The sequence below is a fragment of the Saccopteryx bilineata genome, chromosome 3 (assembly GCF_036850765.1).
Source record: "Saccopteryx bilineata isolate mSacBil1 chromosome 3, mSacBil1_pri_phased_curated, whole genome shotgun sequence".
Classification (NCBI taxonomy): Eukaryota; Metazoa; Chordata; class Mammalia; order Chiroptera; family Emballonuridae; genus Saccopteryx; species Saccopteryx bilineata.
This window is the reverse complement of record NC_089492.1, coordinates 133,119,479-133,138,451: the sequence shown is the minus strand read 5'-3', so window position 1 is coordinate 133,138,451 and position 18,973 is coordinate 133,119,479. Positions and strand designations below refer to the sequence as shown.

Here is an 18,973-nt window from a genome sequence, read left to right as displayed (position 1 = left end):
TTTGCTGCAAACCTAACCAACTGAGCTATCGGATCAGGGCTTTGCAATATTTCTGTTTTGCATGATTTTAGGGCTGTGGATTTTGAGGTATTTTATCTGTTGTCTTTTTAAAGAACTTCTTTAAGGTTCCTCTTCAAAGTAGAATCCCTTCATCGTTTTCTAGAATGAAGATGAATGTATTCATCATTTTAAATAAATATTTAAAATATTGCACATTTTTGAGATAAAAAAAAGGCCAGTGGTCTCCACCACCATGACTAAATCAAGTCTCCTATAAAAGTCATAATTTAACATATTTTTCTGAAAATCTTTACTTTATATTGTTCTCTTGTGGTCAATAATATATGATTCAATATAAAACTTATTTATCTTCCTTTATTTTACTGTCTCCCAGGAAATTAAGTAATATGGAATAAAATTCTTTGATTATTAACTTCTTTCTGAAATACTAATCAAATGCACTAAATTTTCTAGTGCATTCAAACTATCATTTAGGGATAACTATATATTTTTTAGATAAATTTTTAAACTTACATTCATGGAGATGACATTGGTCAATAACATTATATTTATTTCAAATATACAATTCTATGATAAATCTTCGGTGCATTCCATTATGTATCATGACCTAAAGTCTGGTCTCTTTCCATCACCATATATTTGACCCCCTTTACCTTCTTCATCCTCCCTTTATTCCTCCTCCCCTCTGATAACCACTATACTGCTGTCTGTGACTGTTTCCTTTGTTTGCTTGTTGCTTTTTGATTTCTATCCCACATATAATTTTGGGGGGGAAACTCCATACTGTTTCCATAGTGACTTTACCAATTTACATTTTTACGAGTAGTGGATGAACCTTTTTTCTTTACATTCTCTTCAATACTTGTTCTTTCTTATCTTGTTGATAACACTCATTCTAACAAATGTGAGGTGATAGCTTTGTGGTTTGATTTGCATTTCTCTTGTAGCTAGTGAAGTTGAGCATCCTTTCATGTGTCTGTTGGCCATTTGTATGTCTTCTTGAGAAAAGTGTCTTTTCAAGTCTTCTGCCCATTTTTAAAATTGGACATTTTGTTTTCTGTTGTGTTGTTGAGTTGTATGAGTTCAATGTATATTTGGATATTAGCCCTTAATCAGAGATGCTGTTTGCACATATCTTATAAGTTTTTCGGTTACCTTTTGTCATGTTTATGGTTCTTTCTGTTGTGCAGAAACTTTTAAGTTATATGCACTCCATTCATTTATAAATATAAATTTATATTAGTACTTACTGCATTTTTCAAGTTAATGTTTGGTTTTACTTAGATTTTTAGTTTCATAATAGAGTTATATGGCATATTCCTTGATTTTTTTGAGTATTCCAAACAGAGTTATTTGGTCCTCACAAGAGGATGATAATTTCCCTGAACAAAAAAATTTAAGATTATTTTATTAAGTTAGAATTCTGACATTTTTTCCCATAGCATTGAACATGAGGTGTATAAAACCAGTGTCTTAGAGTCAGAAACAATGAATGACACTGAGTCTAAACTTTTTTAAATAACTTGAAGCATGATTCTGTGAGTACTTTATATTATAAAAGAAGAGGTTGTGGGTTGATATTTTTTCTTTTGTTTTGTTTTTTCTAAAGAAATTGTTTCTGAGTTCAACCAGGCAGTGGAGCAGTGGATAGAGCATCGGGTTCAAAACCCAGAGTTTGCCAGCTTGAGTGCAGACTCAACTAGTTTGAGCAGGGCTCACCAGCTTGAGCCTAAGGCTTGAGCAAGGAGACACTTGGTCTGCTCTAACCCCTCAGACAAGGCACATATGCGAAAGCAATCAATGAACAACTAATGTGCCGCAATGAAGAAATGATGCTTCTGAACTTTCTCCCTTCCTGTCTGTCTGTCCCTATCAGTCTGTCACACACACATGAAAAAAGAAATTCTCTCTGAAATCTTAATGAATGACAAAAATTTTGCAACCGGGTGAGCTCTGATTAAATGTTAGTTGAATGTGTCCATGAAAACCAAGGGTAGTATTTAAACTTCCTGTAGGCTGCCACAGTAAATATCAATGTAAAGAACAAAAGTAAAGACTCAACGCAGTTATTATTTCTCCCATGAACACCTCAGTCCCAGGAGTGCCTCCTATAAAATACTTCTCTAATTAGACCCATCAAGGAGACACCAGTGCTTCCAGTACATGAATTGTGAAGGGAAGGTTGCATGACTGCTCCTCATACCCAGGGACCTGGAGACACACTCAACTCATTTAGGGGAGAGTGGGAGCCCAAGCCCTGTGCATCCCCTATAGACCCACTCATACAACATTAATGAAAATCTGTCTACTGACCAGCTCATCACTACTGGGTTAAGAATTCTTTTGGATCCTTAACAATAACATTTGGTCTGACTAGAGAAAATGAGCAAAAGGATATTTTTCTGAGATTACCTGATCATCTGTATTGCCACTGCTGCTGCTTCTTCACTGTGGATTATGGAGATTTGCCTGTGAATTATACAGCTATATTAAAAGTGACTATTTTCTTTTGACAATGATTTAAAAAAGAGCAGGATATAAAGACTGAGGATAATCTGAGGGGACAGGAGGAACAGACAAGGCAATGAGAAGAGTGGCAGTAGACTCCAGAGAAAATAATGGGTAAGTAGAAAAATACAGAGAAGATCAAGAAAAGGGAAAAGGGAAGGCCAGGAAACACATCATAGGAAGAGAAGACCACAGAGATCCGGAGTGGGGACACTGCTGATAAGGCCACAGGGCACTACTGAGGACCTTCTGTTATTTCCTTTTATAGAAATGGACATTGAGAATCCAAGTGCGGGTTTAAGTTCTCCAAGGCCAAGGGGTACTACATTTCCCAGGCAGACCACAGACTGCAGACATGGTTGTCAAGCCACAACTCCTTTTATACATGTTGGTGCAATGGGGTGGCTAGGAGGCAGACAAAAGTAAAAAGAAATTCTGGAAGCCAGACAGGGAAGAGATAGAGGGGAAATGAGAGACCCTGTGGGAGGCTCATGGCTGAGGGAGGCAGTCGGGTTCTTCCCACACAGAAGTGAGCAGAGGAAGAATTTGGTTTGTTTTTTTTGGAAAGGGATGTTACAGAAAAGTTCAGAAGGGTTTGGAGGGGAAGTGTTATTTGAATTCTGAGGACAACTGTTCTGCTGAGGCAGTCTTTATCAAACAGAACTCCAATGCTGCTATTTCTGCCCCTGCTCTTTCAAGGAATTCTCTGCCATGAACCAAGCACAGTGGATGATAAGAACCCAGGTGGAAACATACTTGTGGTTTGGCAAAGCAGAGTGTAGAAAAGTTCTAGAAAATACTCTAGGAAGAGAGCAATGCTCCTACTGGGCACACTTGGAATCTGCATGCCAAGCGAATGCCAAGCACCATCCTTAACCCCACTCTGTTTCTCCTTCTGATTTGGGGGAAATGAAGCTATAGTTGGGGAAGGGGAAATTTGTAAGTATTATCATTACTTTTGTCTTACATGGGCCCCTCATCTTCCCTCCTTTCATCTTCCCTCCATTGTCACTTCTCTGTCTTTCAGCTACGCAAGTATCAGCACACAGAGGGCTGAGGCTGGCTGGGTGAGCTGCAGACTCATTATGGGTACAATGTTTCAAGCATCATCTGCATTCTGTAGCCCTAGTCCCAGGGTAATTTTAGCAAGGAAGAATTGAACTTTCCAGTGTTACTGCTGTTGTATATGCATAGTTTCCCTTAGAAAGTGTGGGCATTTTCCAGTCAGTTTCAGTTTGGATGTGAGTTTGCTTTTCAATGTTGATATTTACCTGAAAGCTCTGACCAGGGAAAATGATGTAATGGACTCCAACCATTATTCAATCTTCTGTTTACCTTGGCGTAACTCTTTCTTCTTTGCACCTCTTACCATTATTTTCACTCTACCCCTCCCCCACCACATACAAAGAACGATTTACATGTATATATCTTCACACTCCTGATTATACCCTTATATTCTGATACCTTGATCTCAAAGGGATCTGGCTCTATGTTATAGTGTTTCCCTATGTTCTCTCTCCCATTCTTGATCTCAGACTCAGCCTTTCCCAACTAGACCTGCCCTCCTTTCTCCCCAATCTGAATGTTCACCTGACCTAAGCAATACTCAATCAGTCTTGAGGGAGCTCTTCTTGACTGGTCTGCTGACTTTCTAAGAGTATTCCCATCTAGCTTTTTCAAATTAATTATTTCAATAATCCTTTATTATTTTCACATTCTCAACCCACAAATTTCTTCTTTCTTTTACTTCCAAAATCTAGTCTTCAATGTGGTTCAAAGAATATGTTTCTTTCCTTGAATTCCTCTACTTTCTATTGTTGATGTTTTCTCCCTACAATTTTTTCCATATTGACTCTCTGTTCCTTGACCATCCCCAGATCCCTTTGAGATCCAGGTATCAGGCAGCTTTATAGTGCATTCCCGGGAAGGCCCCAGAGAGTTTTTTAAATGTTTCATATCAAAGATCAGATTCCTTGAGTTTCCAAGGAAATTTCAGGATGCCGTCTCCAGGCGCTGGGAGTCAAGCTCAGAATGTCTGTAGTGTGCTTAATTGGTACAGCATTGTTAAAGTTCTGATGGGCCTTTTCAGTGATATTCTCAGGCCCTCAATTCCTGTCAGTCCTCCTGCAAGGAGGAAAGTCAAACCTGGAACAACAAGGTGAGCGTAACCTCCTCTCCCCTCACAGCCTTAGTGCTTCATTCTTATATTTGAGTTTTTTCTCTTTATCATCCCTTTGAGACACAGAATAAGAAGCTTGAAGGTGAGTGTGGCTTCAGGGGTTCGAAGGTAGCTGATTCACAAGTTCTGGCTTGAGATACCTAAACTCCACTTCTTCTCATCTCTTTCCAGTGAAGCCACAGGCTTGGGTGACCAAAGGCTCCAGACCTGGTCCTGGCCGTCTGCTGCTGGTGTGCCATGTCTCTGGCTTTCATCTGAAACCTGTGTGGGTGATGTGGATGTGGGGTCAACAGGAGCAGTGCGGCACTTGACAAGGTCAAGTCCTGCCAAATGCTGAAGGGACGTGGTATCTTCAAGTAACCTTGACTGTGGCAACTGTAGAGGTAGCTGGCCAGACTTGCCGAATGAAACACAGCAGCCTGGGAGGCCATGATATAATCATCCACTGTAGTGAGAAAGAACGAGGGCCCCATTAGGAAATGATAATCTTCCCATAATTCCAGGGCTAATGAATGAGCAGCTGGAGAATGGATAGGACTTTTATGCACAAGAGGATAAAAGTGGGAGAATACAAATCATAAGGAAGTATAAAGATTCAAAGCAGTTATATTTCAAGAAAATATAGAAAGAAGATTAGAGGTACTAAAGAAAAATAAAAGCAGACACAATGTGTAGAAAGAATTGAAATGAGGGCTCTAGAAAATGCAGAAGAAAACTCCTGTAAGGTCCCAACTCTGTAAAACAAGAGGCATTAACTGAGGTAGGATAGAGTGTATTTCATAGATTGACATTATTTAGTCTCCAATCAGAAGGATATTCTTTCCCTTTGATATTGATCTGTTTGGCTGTAACAGTTACACTGATTATTCTGGTTATTGTAGACTTATGGTTTAAACAGCACAGGTGAGACTTTTCTTGTTTTGTTTCTTCAACCTTTTATCCACTTATTTTTTTCTCCTCTATTGTTCTTTTTCTCTCTGATTTCCTGTCTTTGAGATCAAAATCCTCTTCTTCGCCCTCAGCTCAAATCAGAATATCTGCTTTCTCCTTTCCCCAAACCCTGCCTCTCCAAATTGAAGGAACACCCAGGAATGTAGGAGATCAGGAAACCATCTCTGCTTGGCACAGATATCATGGGTCAAAAACAAATTGTTGAAGAAATGGTAAATGAGCCTGATCCAACTCTGGTGATACATGTTTAACCTTATACATAAAAATATGGTCTGCTTCTTCTTGAACATGATTCATACCAATAAACAAAGCATGGTTTTGTTAAAATAGTTTTCTGACAGATATTCTGACTCATTTGGAAACCTTGTCTCCCCCACCCCCGATCTTTGACAATCTCTTTTCTGAGGGCACCTGTTTGTTGATCCTTCAAACTCTATTTCACATTCTTATTTCTGAATCTTCCCTGGAAGTTTCCCTAAATGACTCAATTGAAATCACAAAATAAATACCATATGATCTCACTCTTATGTGGATTCTAATGAACAAAGTAAACTAATGAAGAAAATAGAAGCAACTCATCGATACAAAGAACACAGTAATAGCTTTCAGAGGGGAGAAGTTTGAAGGGCTGGTAAAATGACGAAGGGGTGAAGCAGAGAAAAACCCACACAGACACAGAAAACAGTAAGGTGATTGCCAAAATAGATGGAAAGGAGGGTGGTGGGAGGCAGTAAAGTGCTCAGGGGGGAATAAATGTGATAAAAAGAGATCTGACACACAATAAAATATACAGATGATGTATTATTCAATTGTACACTTGAAAACTATATAATTTTTAACCAATGTCACTCCAATAAATTTAATTTTAAAAAATTATGTAGAAAAAAAGAAATCTCTTTTGTACTTCTAAAATTTGAATGATCTTCCTAAGAGCATTGATATTTTCATACTCTGAACAATTGTTATTTAAATACTTACTCTATTTTTTTTTGTCTCCATTTATTGAAAGCAGAAATTAGAGATTGTATTTGTATCTATGACCAAAAGTCTAACCTGAATTCAGGCCTGCTTCATGAGCAAGTGACTTGTGCAGTTGTTGCCGTCTTTAAGTTTTTAATAATCTTCGAACATTTTCATTTTGTACTGATCCCACATCTTATATATCTGGTTCTGCCTGAATGTGATATTTCCCATACATGCTAAATTATGAGACTTAATTTGGGGTGGTGAGCACACATTGCAAAATAGAGAGAAAATATTATATAATTGTACATGTGAAACCTATATAACTTTATTAACCAATGTTATCCTAATAAATAAAATATAATTTTAAAAATGAAAAATAATCATCTAGTTATTATACTTTTATGTTTTTCTTTCCATTTCTAGTATTTGCAAACATCTTATATTTCTATTATATTTTTTTCACATAAATTTTGGGTTGTGGATGTTCAGGCAATTTATCTGCTTTTATTTATTTATTTATTTATTTATTTATTTATTTATTTTGTGATAAGGACAGAGACAGAGACAGAAAGAGGGAAAGATAGGGACAGACAGGAAGGGAGAGATACGAGAAACATCAACTCTTCATTGTGGCACCTTAGTTGTTCATTATTGCTTGTCATACGTGCCCTGACCGGAGGACTACAGCAGAGAAAGTAATCCCTTGCATAAACCAGCGACCTTAGGCTCAAACCAGCAACCTTGGGCTTCAACCTAGCAATGTATGGGCTCAAGCCAGCAACCATGGTGTTATGTCTATGATCCTTTGCTCAAACCAGGAAACCTATGCTCAAGCTAGTGAGCCAGCACTAAGCCAGTGACCTCAGGGTTTAGAACCTAGATCCTCTGCATCCCAGTTTGAAACACTATCCACTATACCACCAGGCTCTGCTGTTTTTATGAAGGACTTCTTTAAGGTTTCTCTTCACAATTGAATTGTTTCCTTGTTCTCTAGAATGATAACAAAAGCATTCATCTTTTAAAATAAATATTTTTAAAACATTTTCAGTGTTTTTGAGATAACTCTTATGTGCTCTTCCACTGTGACAAAATCAAGTCTGCTATAAAAATCATAATTTTGTGAAATTCTGACAAAATCTATTTTATATTATTTTCATATGGTCAATAAGCTATGATTTCATGTAAACATTATTTATCTTATTTTTCTGAATCCCCAGGGAATTAGGTAATAAGAAATTCAATTCTTTGATTATTAACTTCCTTCTGTAATATTAATCAAATGCATTAAATTTTATATGTTTATTTAAACAATTATTTAGGGTTAACTATATATAATTTTTAATAATTTTTTTAAAAATTAAATTTATTGACATGACAATGGTTAATTATATTATATTAGTTTCAAGTGTACAATTCTATAATAAATCATTGGTATATTAGCTTTGTGTGCCCATGACCTGAAGTCTAGTCCCTTTCCATCACCATGTATTTGACTCCCTTTACCCTCTTCACCTCCCCTTATTCCCCTTCCCCTCTGATAACCAGCCTAGTGTTGTCTGTGACTATGTGTCTGTTTTGTTTGTTTCTTATTTTCTGTTTCCTATCCCACATATTTTTTGAGGAAAGTCCATACTTTTTTCTTTACATTCTCTTCAACACTTTATTTCTTATCTTGTTGGTAACAGCCATTCTAAACAGGTATAAGGTGGTAGCTCTTTGGTTTAATTAGCATTACTCATGTAGCTAGTTAAGTTGAGCATCTTTTCATGTACCTGTTGGCCATTTGTATGTCTTCTTGAGAAAAGTGTCTTTGCAGGTCTTCTGCCCATTTTTAAAATCGAACATTTTTTGTTTTTGTCGTGTTGTTGAGCTGTTAAGTGCTTCATATATTCAGATATTAACCACTATTTGGAGATTATGTTTGCACATATCTTTTAATTTTTTGTTTGTTTCTTTTTTTCTGTTGATTTTTTTTCACTGTGCAGAAACCTTTCAGTTGATGTTATATATTTATTTATAAAAATGAATTTATATTAGTAATCACTGCATTATTTAGGTTAATTTTTGCTTTCATTTAGATCATTAGTTTCATAAGCAAGTTATAAATCATATTTTTAGAGTTTTTGAGTATTCAAATATAGATTTATTTGGTCACCACAAGAGAATGATAATTTCCCTGAACAGAAAACATTAGAATTATATCACCTTAGAATTCTGATATAGTTTCCCAAATCTCAGAACATGAAGTGTTTGAAGCCACTGTTTTGGAGTTGGAAACAATGGACGAGACTGATTGTAAACTTTTCTCAATAACTCAGAGCATAATTCTGTGTGTCCTTTATATTATAATTGTAGAAGCTTTAGATAAGGACTTTTTATATTGTTTTGTTTTGTTTTAGCTTTTGTTTTATTTTCTCTTAGGGACTGGTCTGTGAAATCCTAGGTTCTGACAAATCTTTCTGCACCAGATGTGCTCTGACTCAATGTCAGTTGAATGTGTCTATGTAAACCATAGTGATAGTAGTTAAACTGCCTGCAGGTTGCACAGCAAAACATCAATGAAAATAACTAAAGTAAAGACTCAGCACATTAACTAATTCTCCTGTGAACACTCTCATCCCTGGAGTCACTTCCTGTCTCTAATAAAACTCTTCTCTAATTAGACACACTGAGGGGACTCCAGTGCTCCCAGTACATGGACTGTGAAGGGAAGGTTGCATGACTGCTCTTCATACCCAGAGACCTGGAGACACACTCAATTCATTTAGGGTAGAGTGGGAGCCCAAGGCCTTGTGCATCTCCTATTGACCCACTCATACAACATGAATGAACATCCATCTACTTATCTGCTTACCACTTTCAAGTCAAGTATGCTCATGGTTCCTTAACAGTGATAGTTGGCCTGACTGTAGAAATAGAGCAAGAGTATTTTTTCTCAGATTACCTGATAATCTGTATTGCCACTGCTGTTCCTTCTTCAATGTCTTTATGTCCGCACATCTGGTGCGGAAAGATAGGTCAGAACCTAGAATTTCACAGACAAGTCCCTAAGAGAAAATAAAACAAAAGCTAAAACAAAACAAAACAATATAAAAAGTCCTTATTTGAAACCTCTAAAATTATAATATAAAGGACACACAGAATTGTACTCTGAGTTATTGAGAAAAATTTACAATCAGTCTCGTCCATCGTTTCCAACTCCAAAACAGTGGCTTCAAACACTTCACGTTCCAAGATTTGGGGAAATATGTCAGAATTCTAAGGTGATGATATAATTCTAATATTTTCTGCTCAGGGAAATTATCATTCTTTTAGATTATGGAGATGTCCTTGTAGAATATACAGCTACATTCAAAGTGCCTATTGTCTTCTGATAAAGAATTTGTGAAGATCAGGATTAAAAGACAGAGTAGTGAGAAAACAAGGAGAAAATGTGAGATAACGAGAAGAGAGGCAGTACTCCAGAGGATAAAATTGTAAAAGAGTAGAAAAATACACAGAAGACCAAGAAGAGAGAGAAAGAAAGCTGGGATGCTGATTAGAGGAGGAGACCACAGAGAGATCAGGAGTGGGGACACTGCTGAAAAGGCCACGGGGCACTACTGAGGACCTTCTGTTATTTCTTTCTATAGAAATGGACATTGAGTATTCAAGTGTGGGCTTGAGTTCTCCAAGGCTAAGAGGTACTATATTTTTAGTCAGAACACCAACTACATACTTTGTTAAAAAACAAAGACCCCTTTATAGATGTTGATGCAATGGGGACATCAGGAAGCACACAAGAGCAAAAAGCAAATCTGGAATCCTAACAGTGGAAGAATCAGTTGGAAATGAGAGAGACCCTGCGTGAGGCTTGTGGCTGAGGGAGGCAGTCGGGTTTCTCTGACAGGGAAGTGAGCAGAGGGAGATGTCAGTTTGTGGCAAAGTAAGTGACAGAAGGCTTCAAAAGGATTTGGAGGGGAAGCTGATATCTGAGTCAGCAGGAACTCATCCTGCTGAAGCATTCTTACCTAAAAGAGCTCCAATGCTGCTGCTTCTGCCCCTGCCCTTCAAGGGAATTCTCTGGCATGGGCCAAGCACAGTAGGAAAGAGAGGTGGAAAGATACCTGTGCTTGGGCAAAGCAGGGTAGAATGAAGTATTTGAGAAGATCAGGATACAGGGAGTATTGCTCCTACTGGGCATCCCTGGAATCCGCATGCCAGGCAACTGCCAGGCACCAATTTTGACCCCAAGTCTGTTCCTGATTTTGGAGACAAGAAGCTGGATTGGAGGTAGAACATTAGACTATGTGTAATTTTTGTAACTGTTCCTATTTTCTATCATGTGTCCCTCGTCACCACTTCTTTCACCCTTTCTCAATAGTCAATTCTCTCTCTTTCAGGTACCCAAAATCTAGCACCCTATCATCTAGCAGAAGTATATCCACCCCTCCTATCACACTGCTCCAGATCTCGTTTTTTGTCAGCTGACAGCATACCAAGGGCACAAGCTCACTGGGCAAGGTTCAGACTCATAGCTAGGACACTGCTAAGCACCATTCGCTTTCTCTTGCCTGGGTCCCGAAGTAATCTTAACAAGGAGAGTTGAAGTACATGCAGGTGTTACTGCAGTTGTACATGCATAGCTTTGCATTGGAAGTCCAGGCATTTCCAGTCAGTTTCGGTTTGAATGTGAGTTTTCTTTTTCAAGATGATATATCCATGGAAGTCCTGATCAGGGAAGATGATATATGAGCTCTGACTATAATTCAATCTTCCTGACCTTGTGTTTGGTCTCCCAGGATCATTCCTTCTTTGTTTTATCTTTTACCACTGTTCTGTTTCCCTACCACTCACATGCAAAGAAGGACCTACATGCACATATCTCTTCACACTCCTGAATGTACCCTCATATTAATGCTCCTTGAAATAGCTCTAACCTTTAGATGTTCATTCCCCCATCCTTGGACTCAGACTCAGCCTTTCTCAACAGAATCTGCCCTTCTTCCTTGTGGCCTAACCAGGACCTAACCACTCCTGAGTGAGCTCTTCCTGACTGGTCTGCTATCTTTCTAACAGTTTCCTCATCTAGCCACTTCAAATTAATTATTTCAACATTACTTTATTATTTTCACCCAAAGACTTCCTCCCACTTCTTCCAAACTGCAGTTTTCCATGTGATTCACCAGAAAATGTTCCTTCCACTTAATCCCTTTACTTTAAGATTGTTGACTTTTCCTTGCTACAGTGTCAAGAGATACTAAAAAGAAGGTCATATACTGCTGAAAAATGTAATTTTCCTTGTCAAAAGCTGTTATGGTATACGATAATTATATATAAAGTATAAACTGCAGTATTTACTTTATTTGATTTTAGGATATGTGTCCGTAGTTCCATTGTACTGTAAAATGTTTTAAATGTATTCCCTTTAGGGCCTAGAATGAAGCATATCATCCTAATAGGCCAAGGTTGCAGGTTCAATCCCCAGTCACAGTACATATAGTAATCACTAAAGGCATAAATAAGTAGAACCACAAAATAATGTTTTTTCTTTCTCTCTCTCTCTCTTACCCTTCCTTTCTCTAAAATCAATTAAAAAGTGTTGGAAGACCTTAAAACATTAAAAACATGGAAAAATAATGCTCTGCCTTTTGTAAATAGTCATCAACACACACACGCGTGCGTACACACACACACACACACACACACAAATGTGTGGTTAGGGAGACAAGACAAAAGGATAAATTGAGAAAGAGGAGCCACTGAGAATGTACAAGAGAAGAGAGGGCCATACAGATGTCGATAGAGTTTGGGTGGATGAACCAAAAGAATTTTCCTAGATTAAGGCAGGCGATTGTTTCACAGTGCATTCTGATTTAAAAGATGTTACAATAAAGGATTGAGGAAGTAAAATAACCTTTCAAAACTATATGATGGCTTTTTTAAGGTAGTATAAAGAAAGCTGAGGTCAGGAAGAACACCTGGAAGCCAGGGAGATAAAAAGAAAAATCTGGAAGTCAAGGGCTGGAGTGGAAATGACAGGCAGAGTGGGAGGGTCAGGGTGTGGGAGGCACAACTTATCTCTGATGTGCAACGTGGATGAGGCAGAGACTTGTCCCTTGGAAGAGGAAGTTGCTATAGAGCACTGAGGAAATAATAAGTTTGCTGAGTTCAGAGATCAAACAGCAGCTCAAAGAGTCAGAACTTTTAGCTACTGGTAAAATGCTGCTTTTGCCACTTCTGTTGCTAACAGATCTCATCCCAGGTGCTGACAACAAGCATGGACACGAGCATGGTAAGAGTAACTCTGGCTGGAACTCTGGGTGTGGGTGGTCTGGATGAAAGCATGCTGTGCATACCCCTGAGGGTCTGGGCCAGCCTGTCTCTAGCCCTCTTTTTCTATTTTGGAGGCTGAGGATGGAGCTGGAGGCCCTGGTACAAGCAAATGTTTCTGCCATTTTGCTGTTCAGACTGTTTCTTTTATTTTTCTCTAGATATTTCTGGTTTTCTTTTCCTCCTCCCCCATTCCCTACTGCTTTTCTCTTTTTTTTCACTTTTCCTATCCTTCCACTACCCACAGTTTTCCATGGGCCGACCTCTTTCTACGTCATGCACATATCATCATTTGTCAACAGCACCTGGACACAACAGCAAGGCTCAGGCTGGCTGGAAGATTTGCAGATTCATGGCTGGGATAGCGACTCGGGCACTGCCATTTTCCTGAAGCCTTGGTCCAAGGGCAACTTCAGTGATGCAGAGCTGACTGAGGTGGTGGAAGGATTTCGGGTTTATTTCATTGAATTCAAACAGCAAATACAGTATCGTTTCAGTGAATTGGAGTTGACATGTGAGTGCTGTTCTCTGATATGGGGAGATACCAATAATATCTCTCTCTCTCTCTCTCTCTCTCTCTCTCTCTCTCTGTCTCTCCCCTCTCTCTCAGTTCATGTTGCTGTCCCCAGAATCTTTCTCTCCTCTTTCCCAGTTAATCCAACTGTTTGCACACACATCTCTAGAGCAGTCTTCCTCTTAGATTCCATAACTCCACAAGGTATTTCAGATTCTTCCTGCTTCTTTAACCTTTCTCTGATAAAGAATTCCTTTTGTGTATAAATTTTCTCTCCTAAACCCCACGCAAGAAGCCCTCACTTTTCCTACCCTGTCCCTGAGTGAACTAAAGTGTGACTTCCTTTGTTTTCAGTCCATCTTCTCAGGCATCTCCTGCCTGCTCCTCCTCTCAATGTAATTCTCCCATCATCCTGGAATGTGTACTTACTCCTGATTTCATCACCCTGCTCCTCACATAACCCTCTATTCCTTCTTACCCACTATACTTTATTACGACAGCCTTTTTCCACCACTTATGATATGTTTACTTTTTCCCCGTTCTCTTCTATGAAAAGGTCTCTGAATAGCCTTGACTGGGTAGCTCAGTGGTTTAGAGCACTATCCCAATATGTTAAGTTTGTAAGCTCCACCCCCAGTCAGAACATATTGAAGATTTGCCAATGGGTGCATTTATAAGTGGAAAATAATCGATGTTTCTCTCGATCTTTCTCTCTTTCTCTTTCTCTCTTTCCCACTCCCTCCTTCCATCTCTAAAATCAATCAATCAATCAATCAGAATAAAAAAGAAAATTAACAGTCTCTGAATACAGTCATACAATACTAGAAAGTGAGGACATGTTCTGAGAAATACATTGTTAGACAGTGTTATTGTTGTGTAACTATCATACAGAACACTTAAATATACCTAGATAAGATAGCTTACCACACACCTAGTCTATACAGTATATTTTTTGCTTCAAAGCTAATATACTATACAGCAGATTACTGTACAAACAATATGTATCATTAAATCAAACAAAAGAGTTAATTATGCTATCAAGTGATGCAGTAAACACAAGAGGTATAAGGCTATTGCTGGTATAACATGACATACTTTTACAACAGTTTTTGTAAGTAGGAAGCATGCATTCTAAAATAAAAATTAAAAATATAATAAATACATAAACTAGTCACATTATTTATTATCATCATCTCATATTATGTCCTGTACATATTGTACTGTTATTCTCTCATAAAACTGGCTACACAGTGGTTTTTTACCCCAGCATCTCCACAAATACATGAGCAATGCTTTATGCTGATAACAGTAGACATGATGTCAGTACACAATGGGAATTTTCAGCTTCATTATATTCTATGGGATTACCCTCTTGTACATAGGTAATTTATTCATTGAAAAGTCATAATGTAGTATGTGACGGTAGTGGATTGGCTTTTGGCTTCTATCACATCTCAAACATTTCTGCTCACCCAAATCAAAAGAGTAGGTTCTTTCTCCATCCCTTTCTCATTATTGGCTTTTAAATATCTTTTTCTTTTTTTTCTTCTATCCAGATCCCTTTGAGGTCCAGGGTGTAGCCGGCTGTGAGCTGCATTCTGGGGAGACTACTGTAAGCTTCTTGAGAAATGCTTTGGGAGGAGTGGATTTCATAAGCCTCCAGAATAATTCATGTGTGCCTGCTGCACAGGGTGGCAGCAGAGCACAGAGGTTCTGTGCAATTTTCTCTGAATACCAAGGTCTCCTTAATATCATAGAGACACTCCTCTCAAATACCTGTCCTCGATTTCTCTTGGGTGTTCTTGATGCAGGGAAGGCAGAACTGCAGAGACAAGGTTAGTCCTGTTCTCTCTCCAAGACTTTTCTATTTCACTTTCCACCACTTCTTTAAATTTTATGGGAGAATTTTCTATGAGAGAGGAGCTTAATCAATAAACTTTGAAGGGTTCCAAAGGAGTGGGAGGGTTCACTGTCCAAAGTTGTGGGTTTCTGATTCCCTGTGTTCTAGATTAATGTCATAATGTGACACTGTCCTGCTCCTTTCTGCCCAGTGAAGCCCGAGGCCTGGCTTTCCAGTGGCCCCCCTCCTTTGCCTGGCCATCTGAAGCTGGTGTGCCATGTCTCAGGATTTTACCCCAAACCTGTACTAGTGATGTGGATGAGGGGTGAGCAGGAGCATCCAGAAACTCATCAAGGTGACATTCTACCCAATGCTGATGGGACATGGTATCTCCGAGTAACCCTGGACGTTATGGCTGGGGAGGAGGCTAACCTGAATTGCCAAGTAAAGCACAGCAGCCTGGGAGGCCAGGACATCGTCCTCCACTGGGGTGAGAAAGAACTGGACCTGGCTGGAAATGGGAGGAGATGGTCCACAAACATGGAGGGAGGGGTGGAGGGGTGGGCAAAATGGTGAGATTTAGTGAGTGTGACAGAGAAACAAGGAGTGATGGAGGGTGAAAAAGAAAGGAGGAAAAACAAGAGAGAAAAAGAGATCGATGACCTAGGCAGCAATGTTCAATTGATGTGCCACAAGATTTTTTTAAAACACACACTACTTGACTATTTAGTCATGAGTGCTAAACTCTTTCTTTCTTAGATTGCCATATTTTAAGAAATGACAACAGCCAACACAATAATATCCATCTGGTGTGAATGGATCAAATTTTACTTATTTTTTTATCAGATCAGCTTAAAATATATTTTTTGGGAGGTGCCACAGAATTATAGTAATTAGTGTGTGTTATCAGATGAAAAAAGGATTGAAAATCACTCACCTGTTATAAAGAAGATAAGAATTATGGGGCCTATAAATTGAGTGACATGAGACAAGAAGAAATGATAGACGATAGATAAGAATTAATGTGTTAGAGAATCTGAGAGGGGAAATTGGCTATGCCTTTACATCAAAAGCAGGTGAGTGATGGAGCTGACACTCAGGTGAGCAAAGGAAGGGCAGGAAGAGTCAGAGAATGGATATTTCAGTGACATCTGTGTGTCTTCTCCCAATTGTCAGGACATCCCACCTCCACCATGGTGATAATCTTGGCAATAATATTACCCACCTTCATTCTTTTGATATGTCTTGCATTATGGTACTTGAGGAGAAGGTAAGTTTTAAAAAAATATTTCTTTTCTGTTCACCTCCCACTCTTTTATACCATTTTTATTTATTTACATCACTTCAGCCTCAATCTTTCATTCGTTTATTTTTTAATTTATTGGGTTGACATGGTTCACCAAACCATACAGCTTTCAAGTGTACAACTCAATATACCACCATCTGCACAACGCACCCTGCTCCCTCTCCCCAGCTCTGTCTCTCTGCCCTCCTCCCCTCCCTCCACCCCCTTTCCCTCTGACTACTGCCACTCTGTTGTCTGTAACTATGTTATCTATTTATGTTTTTGACTAATTCCTTCACCTTTGATCCAGTCCCCTCTTCCGCTGTCCCTCTGACAGCTGTCCATCTGCTCCCTGTGTCCCTGCCTCTGCACTTTCCCCTACTTCCCACCTATTTTATGTAAATCTGAGTTTCAATTGTGGTAAAGTATACATGACATGAAAGTTATTATCTCAGTCATTTTAAATGCATATCTTTACAGTATTAATTACACTTTTCATCTAGAAAAACTAAAGTTGTATACCCATTAAACAACATCTTGTCATTTTCTGGTCTTCTAGGCCCGGAAATCCAACATTCCACTTTCTACTTTATAAATCTGACTACTCTACATACCTCATATTGGTGGAATCATTATTTGGTGTTGTGTTTTATGACCGGATTATTTTATTTAGCATAATGTACTTATACTTCAGCTATGTTTTAGCATGTGTCAGAATTTATTTTCTTTTTAAGGAAGACTGAATAATATTCTATTGTATTTATATAACATGTTTGTTTATCTGTTCACCTGGTGATGGATATCAGGGTTGATTCTATCTTTTGGTCATTATGAATAATTCTGGTATGAGATGGGTGTACTAATATATCTTATGTAGAGCTGTAGAGCTAAAACTGCTTGTGTTCTTAACAGGTCATATCAGAATATCCAGTGAGATTTCATCATGTCTCCTTTCCCATTTGGAATAAATACCCAGAAGACCAGAAGCTCAAGTTGACAGCCCAGGAGTCAATGTCATCATATTTAATAAAATAATTATCAAATTTTGAACAATTCAGAGTTTTCATAGGTTGTGAGATATATCATAATTTACATAATAGGAGAAAAAGAATTAAGAACTATAAGATGGTATCAATGATGAACTCCAACCAAATTTCTGAGATGTAAGATGGAAGAAAGAATGTATCTTATAATAGATAAAGTACAGATGGTCCTCGACTGACACTTTTTTACTCTATAATAGTGTGAAAGCAATACATATTTAGTAGTAATGGTACTTGAATTTGATTCTTTCTTTAGCTACCCACCTATGTTGTAAAGTATCATACCCCAGATACTGAAAAGCACTGTAAGTCACTTCTACGGGTTTATGTAGAGACACCAAGTCCAGATGAATTTTGAAGGGTTCTATTAAAGAAGGAGATTTATTAAATATGCCAGCTGCATATGGCTGACACGGGGCATTTGAAGACCCAAATCATGTGCATAAATATATTTCAGAGGCTGGATATATACCTTGAACACACACAGGCTAGGGGCAGCATGAAATCATGACACAAGCTTACAACATTTGTTTAGGGGATACACAAAAACAGTAAGACTTTTAAGGTAATATATACAATCAAAGATAAGATCTTTCAGAGTCTCTCTCCCCTCCTTTGCTTAGAGTTATTTTACTCTCAGGATATCAGGAAGGGAGGTATGTAAATTCTGTCTCTTACTGAAAGGTAAGAGAAGTTCCTCAGTTAACCTTTATTCTATAGTTAGAGCTAAATGACCCATTGTCCTTGCAAGCCAGAAACTTCTATATTCTTATCCCTCCCCTTCAAAGAAAGGACAGGACAAAAAAGTTTGACCTTTCCTCTTAGAATATCAATATTAATTTTGCAGCTTTTTGGTACCTTACTACACGTGGAGTCACGAGATCATGAGGATAAACCACCAATATTCTACTTTGTGCTTATTGTGTTAGATGATTATGCCCATATGTAGGCTAAAGGGTTTTCAGCATGTTTAAGTATGCAAAGCTTAGTTATGCTATACAGTAAGCTACTTACATTAACTGCCTATTTATTTTTATTTTTAGCAAGAGAGAAGAATAGACAGGAACAGACAGACTGGAAGAGACGTGAGAAGCATCAACTTGAAGTTGTAGCACCTTAGTTACTCATTGATTGATTTCTTTCTTACTGGGAGGATCTACCTAAAACTGTGACCACTTGCTCAAGCTAGAGAGTTTGGGCTTAAGCCAGTGTTCTTTAGGTCTGCCAGTAACCATGGAGTCATGTGTGTGATCCCACACTCAAGGTTGCGACCTAGCATTCAAACTGGTGAACCTGCATTCATGCCAGATGAACCTGTGCTCAAGCTGGTAAACTTGGGGTTTCAAACCTAGGT

The 18,973-nt window shown here is 38.3% G+C and overlaps 1 protein-coding gene and 1 pseudogene across 2 annotated transcripts; both read left to right on the top strand.

The window, feature by feature from the left end:
* Window positions 1-5,875, top strand: part of LOC136330548 (T-cell surface glycoprotein CD1b-2-like) — a 40,900-nt pseudogene extending 35,025 nt beyond the window's left edge.
* Window positions 5,876-12,745: 6,870 nt separating this feature from the next.
* LOC136330550 (T-cell surface glycoprotein CD1b-2-like) lies at window positions 12,746-18,383 on the top strand. Of its 2 annotated transcripts, XM_066267508.1 has the most exons (6): window positions 12,746-12,899; window positions 13,185-13,451; window positions 15,008-15,286; window positions 15,503-15,781; window positions 16,468-16,561; window positions 17,489-18,383. In XM_066267508.1, the coding sequence occupies exons 1-6, from the start codon at window positions 12,827-12,829 to the stop codon at window positions 17,508-17,510; spliced, it is 1,014 nt and encodes a 337-aa protein (XP_066123605.1). In that variant the 5' UTR covers window positions 12,746-12,826; the 3' UTR covers window positions 17,511-18,383. The 2 variants fall into 2 exon arrangements, with proteins under 2 accessions (XP_066123605.1, XP_066123607.1); XM_066267510.1 differs by lacking the exon at window positions 16,468-16,561.
* Window positions 18,384-18,973: the final 590 nt, after the last annotated feature.

Bases quoted from the DNA above. Each gene is read 5' to 3' on its own strand.
- LOC136330550 (XM_066267508.1), top strand. From the start codon at position 12,827: ATGCTGCTTTTGCCACTTCTGTTGCTAACAGATCTCATCCCAGGTGCT. The intron at 15,287-15,502 runs GTTAGTCCTGTT...CTTTCTGCCCAG, and splicing joins GGCAGAACTGCAGAGACAAG to TGAAGCCCGAGGCCTGGCTT. The intron at 15,782-16,467 runs GTGAGAAAGAAC...CCCAATTGTCAG, and splicing joins GGACATCGTCCTCCACTGGG to GACATCCCACCTCCACCATG.